The 15,193-nt window shown below is 33.2% G+C and overlaps 1 protein-coding gene across 1 annotated transcript; it reads left to right on the forward strand.

The window, feature by feature from the left end:
- Positions 1 to 374: 374 nt before the first annotated feature.
- LOC149805858 (uncharacterized) lies at positions 375 to 12,711 on the forward strand. Its single transcript, XM_089934886.1, has 11 exons — positions 375 to 537; positions 724 to 921; positions 3,515 to 3,769; positions 4,110 to 4,150; positions 4,482 to 4,562; positions 4,971 to 5,168; positions 6,795 to 6,863; positions 7,416 to 7,632; positions 8,680 to 8,776; positions 12,027 to 12,126; positions 12,649 to 12,711. The coding sequence occupies exons 1-11, from the start codon at positions 375 to 377 to the stop codon at positions 12,709 to 12,711; spliced, it is 1,482 nt and encodes a 493-aa protein (XP_089791012.1).
- The last annotated feature ends 2,482 nt before the right edge of the window (positions 12,712 to 15,193 follow it).

The following is a 15,193-nucleotide window of genomic DNA, read 5'->3' on the forward strand; positions in this document are numbered from 1 at the left end:
TTAAAAAATAAAACCTGAACATACATGGTACAAAGGGTTGTACTACATGACTGTTTTTCATGATGATCTACAACAGTAAATTATGAATAGATATGTTATGTCTAAGCCTGGCTATATGTATGGAGTTTTGTTCATAAATTTTTAAAAAGTAGATATAACATATTTGTACCCATTGTTTACTATATTATTATTTTCATTTATTTTTTATAGTCAAAGGTGAAAATGTATCAAGTTTACCTTTCTTGATCAACCTAACCAATGGAATAATACGTCTTGTGGGTTCGCTGGACCGCGAACAGCGATCAGAATATAATTTAACAAAGACGGCATCCGACGAGAACCAAACTTTGTCACTGACGGGTATTGTTAAAGTAATGGATAAGAATGACAATGAACCAGTTTGCCCAGGCAACATAAAGTTCACAGCGCGGGAAATAGCACCTGTTAGAGAAGTAGTGGGCAGTTTAGGATGCACAGATGCTGACATAGGCAAAAATGCTGAAATCCTATATCAGCTTGATTCGTCAAAAGCATCAGGTAACTAATGTCAGTATTTTAAAGCTCTGTCTTGCTTTGTCTGCCTTGTATTACTTTATATGTAAAAAGAACTTATAAAGAAACGAGTGAAACTGTTCCTACCGTGCTCTTTTATTCCTTATGTTGTCACGAAATAATTATTTACTTAATGAATCCACTTGTTTAGCTATCCTTGAATACTTTCAGGAACATATCTTCCTTTCAAGGTAACACCCTTTGGGAATGTAGTTGTAACAGTTCCACTTGCATATAGAAGTTCCGGCAAGCAGAATACCTTCAGTTTTACTATTCGGTATAAAAACAGTGCGCATATGGAAAGAAACCGTACCACTCAGGAAGGAGAGTGGAAAACCACCAATATTACTGTAGTTATTGAACAGACAGGTAGGCACTCCTTATCAATCATGAAATCGCCTTGAATGTGTTTTTTTCTTCAAAACCCGTCTCCGCATTCAACATTTTCTTGCTTTCCTATAAAAGGTTAAACATATCAATTAAAACATTTGAAACAATCTCAGCTGGATGACTGAATATCATCTCAAGAGATAAAACATAGTTCTAATAAAATAATGATATATCCATCTTTATTTTATCTTGAAACTCTAACTACAGATGTAATAAAGATAACATGTGTAATATTACCGTTTCTGCACTATTTTAGCAATGAGTTTATTATAGCGGGTGCAATATTGATTTTGACAAGTTTGACAAGTTCCACTGTTAACCAACGACGTTCGTTAGGGTTTATTGTTAGTTTAATGTACGGTTAAATATTCAGTGCTTGTGTTCAATGTTAGTTTAAGCAATGTTAACACATTAACCCCTGGAGGTTTTTGCCATTTATGCCTGAAAATCGAGTAGGAAACACATTTTGAAAGCTATTTCTGAATAGACTCGAAAACACCAAATCCCTGGTCATCTTTCAATAAGATGCTGTCTAGTTGTGTTAGTAACGTCGTTTTTCGTTGGCTATTTGACTCGCGCATGAGCAGAAGGGTAAAAGTTGGACTTTTTTGTTGCTAAACGGAGCCGTTATTTTTGTATGGAGACCACTCTTTATTCCAAATGCCCATCTTATCCTACTTTTTGCAAAGGCTCATCTGTCTGTTTGCAGTTCATACCGGTTTGCCTTAGATCTGAGACCAAAAAGTCTAAAATCCGGACACAAAATGGGATTCAGAATTTTGCGTAAAAAAAAGTCGGGTCCAAAAAATGAGGTTTTTCTATCTGTATTTTGTAGTGCAACTAGATATTCCAGATTATTTGGTATCATTGTAGAGCTACATCTGTCTACCTTTCTATAATACCATCCACTTTAGTGTATCATGCACGACCATGACGCTACAGAGCTCGGCAGTAAGCTACTACCTCCTGCCCCGTTAAGTCGTCGCTAGGGGTTAATGTGTTAATGGTTTTAAATGTTGCATATTAGGGGTTAATATTAGTTTAAGTATGGTTAATGGTGTTACATTTTGAATGTTAGTAGCAATGTTAAAAGTTCGTTGTATGTCTGAAAGAAAATAACTTTCTTTCATGTCCGTTCATAAGCTTCTGAAGATCTAACTTATGGTTTGTATTTGTCAGTTAAATCCTTTTTCAGTGCCATGTGTTGCACACATACTTGTTGAAAACGTCATATAGCTAATCGTTGCAGTCTTTACAGTTATTAAAAATAATTATTCACCAAGCATAGCAGACACTGCATTGTATCTCTAACTAATAATGATTTTTCACTAATCGCTATATTCTTAAAACTTAATGAAAACATACTGTCGTTGAGCACATCGATAAAGATTGCTTATTTTCAATCCTAAGCTGATTGAAAAATCTAAAAGAATCTTACTTATTAGCGATTTGAGATTTAATTCATCTTATAGTTATAAATATTTATCAAGCATACAGATCAGGTCCCAGTTTCACTTAAGATGTCAAAATTGCTTCCTCAATTAGAGATTTGTCAATGTCTATGTTAATACTCCGTTAGTAAAAATTGTTTTGGCATCGAACATTCAATAGGCATGAGACAATTAAATTTCCTTAAACGAGGCCTGGTTTGTCTTTGGATACATATTTAAAAATTCCTAACAGTTTAAGAATTCAGCAATTATTTTATCGACTCATAAAACGGATTCCATGCTTTTAAATATTAAAACTGAAAGTGAATTTGCGAAACCAATGTGGCGGTTCGGCTTGAGGTCTTTGTTTTCAAGGATCTCAAGACAACCTGCGTTGTAAATTGATAATTTGAAAACACGCGAATCCACAAATATGTTATCTCTACTCAAGCTAAGCACCATACATTCAAGAGGCACTAATTTCACACTTGCATAGTTATTCTTGTTTCGCATTCGTAAGCTTTATTAGTATGCATCTCAAAGCTGCCACGTAGTATAAAAAATGACTCAAAGGCTTAATACACATAATCATTCCTATCTCAAATTACTAAACAAATGCAAGTGATAAAATCCCAAGAGTTTATAAAAGTAGGAAATTTGATCGGATCCGGTTTATAAAAAGTAATCCATGCTTCCATAAAAATCCGAATAATGAATGACGCCTTTACTTATTACGTGGCTTAATTACTCTGTTTGAAAAACATCTTCCCGACACTGTCCCCTCATAATCAAGCTACAAATCACTAAAATGTGACAAAGTTATAAATGGAAAACTACTAGTATCACATATTGTAAGTGTGATACCTTATTTTAGTAAATTCTGCAACCTTATAACTGTACTGTCGAGTGTTTGAGAAGTATACATAGAAAGCGAAAGGTATTCGACTTACAGACGAAAAATAATAAGATTCTGGGACCCTTACAGAAAATAGGCAACTAAACAGCACAACAGAAACGCATTATTAATTATTATTATTATTATTATTATTATTATTATTATTATTATCATTATTATTATCATTATCTTTACGTGAAATACAGTGATATCAATAGGTATCATTTTAGTACTATTTTTATTCTAGGATGTTTACAGGGCTGGCAATTCGAGGCTTTGCAAAATAAAATATTACTATGGCATGATGTTGGGAGGCTGGACAGACTGACCCTAAAGGAATGCCAGCGTCGCTGCTCTGCTATGGACAACCCTCCCTGTAACACCATAGTCATGGGTCCGAACAATGACACCTGTATATTGTACGAAGAAACACTTTATACAATTCAAAACTTCGTACAGAAACGCGATTCCTTTACAATGTACAGAAAATATTGTATCACTGGTATGTTGTTTATATGTTCAAAATTAATTTGCTCTTTCTTTTTGTGCATAGATGAAATCTCCGACCAGTATCTGTTTTACTTCAACTAATAGTAATATTTATATACTAAACAGCGTAACGTAACTAATGTCTTTAAATTGTTTTAATTACTCCATTGAATATTTTGATACCTCAGTCATCAAATATGCTAAAATAGTCATTGTCTTTCAATTAGTTGAGTTGAACTATACCCATGAATAATATTTATAAAAAATCTTTGCTAAAGAGTAAAGTGCAAAAATAGATTAAACATTTTAAAATCTATAGCAACTTATTTCCTTTTGTCCATAATAACTTTCAGATCCACAGTCTTCGCCGACTATCAGGAAAATTCAAGAGAAGGTAACTTCTGTTGATAAAGCAGTAAATACATTATTGGACATTGTCATTAAAAATATTTAAAAAAATACATATTCAATTGACACATAATTAGCTTCATTTAAGAGTACAACTGAATCAAACTTATACTTAGTCAATATTTTATATATAATAAAATTAATTGAAAGTATTTTCTTTATTGTTGGTCTGTCCACATATATTGTTGTCTGAGCAGCTATTTAAATATCGATATTTTCATTAGATTCTAAATAAGGGATGATTAATGAGATGTCAGCATAGAGAATCTTAAACTGCAAGTTTAAGGAAATTATATCAAATAACCTATTTTGTCTAGTTGCCAGGATACGCCTATCCAACCGGAGAGAAGAAATCAGATGCTTCCACAACAGATTTTTCTCACAACACAGTTTCAAAGGTACTAAAGACTACTGGCTAATTAAGTGGTTATTACTCATCAATATTTTCATAAACTATTTTTATTCTTACATTCTCACATCGACTGAACATGCTTTTACCATATTATTGAATGAAATGCACTGATGTATTTAATCATAAACTGGCAACTATTAAGGACACCAATATTGCATATTTACCATTGTAATCCATCCGACCAAGAGCACATAACAACGAGCAATGTATATTAACTTACGAAATCTTATATTACAAATTTCACTTCCCAAAAAGTATCGAATACAATTAAATGTATCATAGTTTGTATATATGTTGAATTATCGATGTTGTAAACAAACAGAAATCAACACCTAAATCATTTATAAAAGTGAGTTTTTCACACTCAAATACATGATTGCTTTTCATTGATCAGCAGCCAAGCTCGCAGCAGACCAGTCTTATAAATCTTACCATTCTGTTAGACATATGTATGGAGATCAAAGACTTTTTACTTAATGACGGCGACAAAGTCCACACCGATATTTGGATGTCCGCAGATATTCTACACTACCTCGTACACCAGCTGGACAATAATTCACTTGACAGCAATTATTCAATCGACTTAATCAAGGTACTTCATACATTGTGTTATCACGTTTTAAACATTTTTCATAGCATTGGTTTGGTTTGCGTTGTTCATTTAGGTGTTTAATCAGACTTGTCGAATGAACGTTTGTTTGTAAATAAACCCATATAGAAACTATCCATTGAGAAATAAACGGACAGATTGCGCCATATCGCCGGCGTGTAAAGAGGCGTAAGGTCTTGTTTGTGAAGAACAAGAGTATGTAAATATATACCTTTAACAGCCCTACATGTAACTAATACCTGTAAGCAAGAAAATAGGGGTTCATGCAACATTTACCCAATAATTCGTTCTCCTCGGTTTTATTTTTACGCCATAACTATCAAACACTCTAAGAACTTGCATCCTGATAAAAATGGAAATTCTCCGCTCCAAACTAATTCTTACTTGTTACAAGTAGAAACACCTGTTTACAATATATATACATACCTGTTTAAAACACCTATATTCATTCATACCTGTTGAAAACAATACAAACCATACATACCTGTTTAAAAACATACGTACAGTTCAAATAATTCCTCCAATCAATATTCCAGCTAAAACAGATATGATCAAATATCAGATTTTGTATTTTCAACTGGCAATACCTTAATTGATAATTATAAAACTAGCTTATCTCCACTAACTACAGAAACTACGTCGGTGATTTATAGTCCGTAACTAAATAGTACAGACTACAAAAATAGTTATACGTCAATAGTCTCTAACTCCTAAGTTCTAAACCATGCACCCAAAGGAAGCGTTCAAGATGTCTTGGATTTGGAGTGCGAAAGATACATTTCACACTTTGGAGTGAAATGATTAAATATCAAGGTGACAGACAAATTAAAAAGAAGAAATAAATTACCACAAAATATATTAGTTCTCTATCATATTACATGACTAACCTCTGATGCTCTCTTGCACTTGGAATGTTCCCTCCACCCCCACTCCCATGGGATGCTTGCTTGGGCGGATGTGTCTTAATTTAGGGTACTATACAACATTGGTAAAGCTGAAATGAACACATATTATAAGAAAAATGTTGAGGTCAAGTTTTAAAGTTTACATTGACCTTGTACAAAGGTTAAAGGTCAATGCCATTAATGTCCTACTGGTACCAACAATATAATAAAATATAAATATGATGTGCTACACAATGGCTCCAACAGCTTCGTGTAACCTAAAGATTATGTTCCATTAACTGTTTTTACATCAAATACCTACCGACAAAGATGTAACTAAAATTGTGTTGACAACCGTCTTGTTTAAATAAAGGCCAAACAATGGCAGCAATTTTTAACAAGGACGAGATAAGTTGCTTTTAGGGTTAAATGATCAAGGTCACTATGATGTTCGGACCACTACTGACCAGGGTCTGCATACAACAATGTATTAAACACCTAACCGTTGTATAGTTGAGGATATTCTTGAATTTGCACGGCTGAGAAAGCAACGTTTGTCTTTTTAATAATGTAATTCATGCATCTATACATTTTCATTGATATGAACATTCATTAATTGATTCAGTCATGCCTTCACATTATCAGTAGTGATTAAGTCTTTATTGGCAGAACTTTTGCCAGAGGATTCATGGTTATTATAAAATAAATGTTTTATCTCTTTCAGGTAGTAAATGAAGCTATGAGCAGTTTACTTGATCCTAAAAATATTTATTTTTGGAAGATAAATCAAAAGGTAATCCTTTAAAATTGTCGAAACAATGATTGCTTTTTACGAAAGGAATCCTCCAAATATCATAGGACAATAACATATTGCTATGAAGTTACGTTAATATGGTATCCTGATGGGATACATTCCATTTTATAATCTGAGATTTCGATTATCCAATCCTTCAAGTATTGCTTTCATTACAGATCTGTTTCACTCATACTGGATAATCTATCTAATAGGCGAATATATTTTCATGTATTGTAAACTTGATAAATCAGATTTATTTGAAGATTTTTAGAGTGGAAATTTTCTTATTTAATTGTCTTCGGATTTAGTTAGTTCTACTGTAGTTTAGAATAAAGTAAGCTTTGATTGATTTCATATACTGTGACACCTTTGAGACCAATCTACTACGTATTGTTCCCCACGGAGTAATATGCAAGCACTATGGAACGTCAATCTGAAGAATTTTATGGTTTTGATGAAACTTCATTACACGTAGATTTGAGGCAAATATGCACTATTTCTTAAAATTCGCACGTTTAATGACATTGTTTACATACATTTATTTTGAAGTCAAGACAAGGACCAGACAAAATAATTGATGCCTACGAGCACTTGTCAGAGTGTCTTTCCAACGTAAAGCATGACCAGAACCTATCCCTCGTGACAGAACACATCTCAATATTTGTTATCAACATACGCCAAAGCAGTGTGGAGAAGAACCTAACCTTTGGTGTATCAGCTGGTGGAAATAATGCAATAATTCTTCCGCGAGATGTTATAAAAGCAGGTAATCGATATTTTTGTGTGTGGATGTGTGTTTGTGTGTGTGTTTGGGCTTTTGAGGGTAGTTTTATCACTACAATGTATGCAGTGTGGCAGTTTATAGTGATGTCTAGCCGTGAGGCATCAGGCACTATTCTTTACACCAGGCCGATCAGTCCTAACACTAACCGTATCATGCTGAACGTAAGCGAGGCAGCTGTAAGCAAGATTATTTAGAAGTCTTAGGTATGATTAAGCCGGGCTGAGAAACCACAACCTCCTGCTACCCAGGCGACCGCTCAAACCACTGGGACACTGGAGCGGTCGATAAATTTACAAGTTACATGACAAATAAATTATATTCCTGTTAAGGTCATATTCTGCAACTTGTAGGGTCTTTATTTTCTTCAATAACGAATAACGTAAGTATTCGTTTAAAAGGCAATTTCAACAGCCAATAATAGCAATCCAAATAAAGCAGGTCGGAGCAGTTTGCAGTTGGATCCGACTTATGGACGAGTATACATGGTATGTTTCGCTAGAATGAGTTAGAATTCGCCTTTGTTCAGAGTCTATAGTCTGAAGCTAAACCAACTACTGCATCATCTGGCTGAAAACGGCATCATCTATCTGAATTCAGTACATAGTGAGACTCTTGACACCTAGTGACCAGATGAGCGTGTACATGATAGTTTTTCACTGTAGGTTTCAGTCCGTTTGCTCGTTTTTCGCAAAGATAGTTTGAAATATTTTCTAGGCGTTTAGTATCTGAAACTGTCAGCGACATCGAGACCTGTACCACCGACGTAGATAAGCATTATTACAATGCAAAAGCTCAATAAATATAGACAAGTGTTATATATAATTGGTTCTCAGTCATTTACTTGAACAGAGCGCACTCAATCATTTCATTATACGGCCGGAAATTCAAACAATGTTCGGTATATAATTCAGGTTTAACTTTTGTTAATGTTTCAGTATTTTATATTATTCTAATATCGTCTTCATGTCATCATTTTATCACTGTTTTGTTTTATTTCATATTCTGTTATTTTCTTTCTATGTTTAATAGATTCATACAATGCATGTCTGGTGGTTGTCGTTATGAGTGGCGTTGAAGAAATACTACTTCCAAAGGCAATAGACCACGGAAAAGAATATTCGGATAGGTAGTAACCAATTATATTAGTTTCATTCATAACCGATAGAAACAATTTCTTACTCAATTACTCGTTTATCTCAATATATCATTACACGAGGTTTGAGTTTTGGGACATATTAGTATATTACTGGCATTGTGTGAAAGTGATTATAACATGGACCCACAGAGCATTTATGGAAATATATTTCCGATTGTCACACACACACACATACTTATATATATATATATATATATATATATATATATATATATATATATATATATATATATATATATATATATATATATATATGTGTGTGTGTGTGTGTGTGTGTGTGTGTGTGTGTGTGTGTGAGACCGGTTTCGCTTTATTGCTTCATCAGTCTAAATTCAAACTGAATTCAATATCATTGCTTACGTCATTAAATATATTATGCTTCTAAGTGATCAATGACATAAACATAATGACATAAACAAGATGACGTCGTTGCTTTAGCCTAATTGTCTTATTCTATAACGAATGATTGACATGGAACTATGCATATACAACAGGATTAATGATATTTTAATACATAAAAATACATAAAACTGGATCTTAAAGATACATATGTCTCTATTGATAACTATCTCATCAATATGTGAATAAATAAATAAACAGTTTTATTAATATTTTTATTATGTAAAATGCACATTTAAAAAACAATTAATATATATATATATATATATATATATATATATATATATATATATATATATATATATATATATATATATATATATATATATATATATTGAACATTCGTCAATAATTTATCAAGATGCAGACACACACACACACACACACACAAACACACACACACACACACACACACATATATATATATATATATATATATATATATATATATATATATATATATATATATATATATATATATATTGATAAATTATTGACGAATGTTCAATATTTCATCAGAACTAAATTTATATAATAAAAGGTATGGTGTGCATGATGCTTATTATCAAGTATTTTATAAATAATTAATCAAATATCTTGAGAAAGAATTTTAAAATTCCCTTTCATTTTAAAGAATTGGTAAACTTATTTTTATGATATTTTTCATTTTTTCAAATGTGCATTGTACATACAAAATATTAACAAAACTGTTTATCTCTATTTATTCATGAACGGTTTTCAGCCACTAACTATTTCTGCCACTATTTCAATCACTATTTTCGCCACACACACATGTAGTATTCAGGTATTCCAATGCAGAAGTTTTAATTTTTCGGCACAGTCTCGTTACGTTTCACTCTGGTCGCTTTGTGAGAGCCAGATGTGTACTATTGTTATTGTTTAACCATGTGTGCTAGTCCCATGGTGTCTATCTTAAATTTGTTATGTATTTTTGATTTAATTTATATCTGATTTAATTTAATTGTTTGTTTGGTAATTTCAATTTTTTTTATTCTATCACATCTTATAGTAAAGTAATTTTTTTATACTAGAATTTGAAATTTTCCAGAAATTAGTTTACCTGAGTGTTTTTTCATAAACACCTAATACTAGAACTTTGTATTTTTATGCTGACCTAGTTCCTGGCCTTAATTCAACTTTAGTAACAGTTGAATTAAACAACTTTCTTTATTAAATTGTATTTTATTCATTCCTAGTGTGGGCTGTTCGCGTGGAATCAAGGCTCTACTGGGTGTATGTGACATTTTACATGTAATAGCCTCAATTTCGAAATTCTGGCTTTACCGGAATCGCGCAGTAGTCAGGTTTAATACTGATGTTTTGAGAAATAGTCTCAGTTGTGCTTTTAAATCCTTAGAAATCCAGGTGTTATTTTGTCTGCTGTGACCAGTTGGAGTTAAATTTTATTTTTTTTCAAATTATTTGGATTCTAAGAGATTAATTCTTTTCTCTGGGAATATCTAAGTGCTCATACATAATTCTTGGACGAAGACATTTATTGAAATTTTATTCGGAATTCAAGCACCGGAATATTTTTTCCTGTGGTACAACAAGGAACTGTTGACACGTCAATACTATACTGGCTACAGTTTACGTCATCGCCTTCCGTTTTGGATTTTCGTCGGGACTCGAACTCAAATTCATTAGAATATTTTATTACTAGAACTTCTAAATTTTAATAATTGGATTATTCTTGGATTATTTTTCGATTTGATTCTGAAACCGTTAATTCCTTTTGTATTTTTACTTTGTTTTTCTAGGAAAATATAATTATTTGTTAAATTTTACTAAGCTTGTTGTCTAGACTTTTTTCTTTTTACTGTTTATGAGAGCCTAGCACGTGATAACACGAATGCCATTTCATGTATGTATGCACTTTCATGCATGTTTTACAAACTATAATTAAACTCGAATAACAGTGGAATCGCATTATTTTCTGCAGCGATATACTGCATCGATATCTGTACCACTGCAGAAATATCCTAATATATATTATAACCGCGAGCGTACCAGTACATCGGTGCAATAGCCTTTGAAGGTAATATGTCACAATATAGATGAATTAAAATTGCCTCTGTAATAAAACGTAATAAAGAGTTATTGTTCCTACTGTGTTTATTAGCCTACATCTGCTTGTCATTCGTTATCAGACTGGCTCTTTATTCAGCTAGAGAAACCACTAGTATCAGCCACAAAACATTAAAATAAAGATTAGTCCGGTATGATAGTATAACACGATAACTGATTTTTTATGCTGAACATTTCTGTTTTTATTTCGAATGAGGTAAAACTTATAACATTTAGATTTAATATCAGTGCAAAAATGTAGCATCCAATACCATAGCGATTTGCTTAGACCAAAGTGGGAGACGAAATCTTAAACATAAAACTATTATTTGAACTACAGGTACCTGTTTGGAAATATTTTAGGTTTCCAGGGGTCAAATAATTGCAACAGCAGTGTATCTTTAGTAACACAATCACATTCAGAATATGTATTCAGGTAATACAGAGACATTACGCGAAAACGGGTATGATATATTTATGTATCACTAAGACTTACGAGAAAAGACAAGACGGGAGTATGTAACGTGCTACATATGGTCTTTCAGCGTTTGTATTGTAATATTTATTGCGCCTCGTGCTAAGAATATGATGCATAATGTATATATTTTATCCCCATCCTTGTATCATGGCATGTATCTATAGCGACAAATTTATTTTCAGCTGGTGTTTCGAATAGTTTAACTGGATTCTCTTGTTCTTCTTGAACTAAGCATCTCTACCTTTGTCTTTTTAGGTCATTTAAATTGAAGAGCCACCTTATTTCCATCGTAGTGAACCCCAAACCACCGAACCCCTTCAGCACACCTCTATTCTTGGACATAAAAATGACAAATGTAAGCTACCTAAGTCTCCGTCAGAACATACTTTAATACCGCCTTTGTTTTCTGATATTTATTTTTCATACTGAACGAGCATATAATCCTTTAATAAATTTTAAGAACGTACCATTTACAAGTTTTGAAATGTATGATGGAGCAGATATATGACAACTCTGTGATGTCATTTTCCAAATTCGGACAGAAATCAAATACAAATAGTCCCTGCCAAATAAACATTGTATATAATATGATACGTAGGCCATTCATACCAATAGCTTCGGGAGCATTTCAAATAGTCCCTGCCAAATAAACATTGTACATAATATGATACGTAAGCCATTCATACCAATAGCTTCGGGAGCATCTCAAATAGTCCCTGTCAAATAAACATTGTACATAATATGATACGTAAGCCATTCATACCAAGAGTTTCGGGAGCATTTCATAGCGTGCTTATACTTGGTCCAAAAAGATCTAGCTCCTTAACGAAGCGTTTGTTGTAACATTTGTTGTTAAAAGTGCCTTTTCTTTTCGCAGGCTGCCATAGAAGATTCAAGTAGAAACTGCGTCTTTTTAAGTGATGTCATACGTGAAAAGTGAGATCCCGCAATCCGTACTCTCAAACAGCCGTATCTATCTATCTATCTATCTATCTATCTATCTATCTGTCCATGTATTACCTTATGCATAAGTATATCAGTAGGTATGAAGGTATGCAGATACGTGTGTTAACTTAAAACATAATTATCTTAATAGCATGTTCCTTCCTTAAATCAAAGAATGATAATTTTATATGAAAAAATAAGAATCAGTGAAATAAAAATACTAAAGGTAAAGCTTTTAATTGATCACTTATCATATGAATTATCTAATAAAAACAGCGGCGAAATGAAACCCATTTGTGGAGTCTATAGTATTTGATAGGCATTAGTGTCGTTGTCTCCCGATTTTGATCATCTTCAAAAAATACCTAAATTTACGCCGACGCGTTTCTTCTCTGTACCTAACATTATGTAAGATTTTTATGGCAATATAACTTAACTAGAAATCCATGCGTCAGCCTTGGATGCGGGAGGTGGTGGGCTTGATCCCCGGCCGAGTCATACCAGAGACTTACAAAAATGGTACTAACAGCTGCTTCGCTTGGCGCTAAGCATTAAGAGGTTAGTGTTAGGACTGGTCGGCCAGGTGTCAGGATAATGTGACTGGGTGGGACATCGTGCTACATGTCTGTGGCATGATGCCCCAGTGCTAGACATCACTATAAACTGCCACACTGCAGACATCGTAGCGATATGACTGAAAAATTGTTAAAGCTACGTTAAAAATAGTCCAAGTCCAGAAATCCATGTTGATATAAATTGTATCCAGGTCTGCTTCCCGACCATAAAATAAATTTTAAATGTAAATGTAGTTCGTACGCTAACTTAATTTTATTTTAAATGAATATGAATGAGCCTTGCAGAGATGTTTTAGACTTTTCAAAGACGAACACACACACACACACACACACACACGATAAATGTGAGATTCAGTCCAATACATCTATTCATTACGATGCACAGTGGTAGTCGTCTCTGGGACCATGGCGGGTGCCACGTGGCCAGCTGGAACGCCTCACATACACGCTGTCAGTGTAACCATATGACGAACTTTGCTGTGCTCATGCAAGTAAAGGACTTTGAGGTAAGTCTTTAGTTAATAATAAATTTAAAATTAGCTGTACATGTACTAGGTATACATGTACAACAACATAATAACTCTTCAAAGTTTTCTTTATTTGTACAAACCTACTCATAACTTAAACGTTCTGACAACTTATCAACACAAAAAATAAGTCTAATATTTGCGTTTGTATGGCCCGATTTACGATACTGAAATTATCCTTCAAGAAAAGCGTAGACGCTTCCAATTTCTTTGGCGAAAACATTTAGTGCTTTAGCAAACCTGCTACTTAATACTGGTCTTGTTTCATCTTAATAACTTTTTTCTTTGCTTTTAAACGTATTAATCGTGTTAGAACTCCATTGCTGTTTTACAGACTTCTTTCACAGTCATTGCAAAAGATGTCGGAAACTTTGAACCACCATCAAATTAACTAGCATATCAAATAACTAATAACATACTCATGTAATTATGAATGTTTATCACTGCTAACTGTCGCATCTTTATCTGAGCAAAATTTATCCTCTTTGACACATAAAATATAACAAAGATTCACTTACTACCGATTTACACATTTTATTCAGGATTCAGGACTCCGTTTATATTGACAGAAAAAGTAATTAATCAGACAGTGGTATTTAATGAGTCTTGTGTGATACAGAAATTGAATTTACCGGCATGTTCTACTGCATTGTTTTGTACAGATCGGAGAGGGAGAAAAGGCCTCTCTGGAGGTTTTGACCATCATGGGGTGCTGTGGGTCCATTGCCGCTTTGTCTGCCACACTAGTCATACTCTTCTGGCTCAAGTATGTACAAAACACCAACAAATGCATAATAGTCTCTCTCAAAAATGTAAGAAACACCAATATATGTATACTCTTCTGGCTCAAGTATGTAAGAAACACCAACATTTGATTACTAGTTTGGCTCAAACATGTAACAAACACCAACATATTTATACTCCTCTGGCTCAAGCATGGAAGAAACACCTATATATGTTTTCTCTCTGGCTCAAGTATGTAAGAACGACCCATATATGTATACGCGAATAGCGTGTAAACAAATACTTAGTTATTCCCTTACGTGTTGTCCTCTAAACAGTAACACGCTTTTAGTGTTCTCTCGTAATATTAGAAGAATATATCAGGTGATCTATGTTTTAGAATGGCAAGTTTCTCATATATATATATATATATATATATATATATATATATATATATATATATATATATATATATATATATATACATGTGTGTGTGTCTGTGTCTGTGTCTGTGTGCTTGTGTCTGTCTGTCTGTCTGTCTGTCTGTGTGTGTCTGTGTGCTTGTGTGTGTCTGTGTGTGTGTGTAGAAGCTATTTAGACTTAATGAATGCATCATAGTATAGAGACTAATTTCGTCCGATAGTTCCTTCGT

Source organism: Sinohyriopsis cumingii, chromosome 2, assembly GCF_028554795.1.
Source record: "Sinohyriopsis cumingii isolate HCF-2022 chromosome 2, ASM2855479v2, whole genome shotgun sequence".
NCBI lineage: Eukaryota > Metazoa > Mollusca > Bivalvia > Unionida > Unionidae > Sinohyriopsis > Sinohyriopsis cumingii.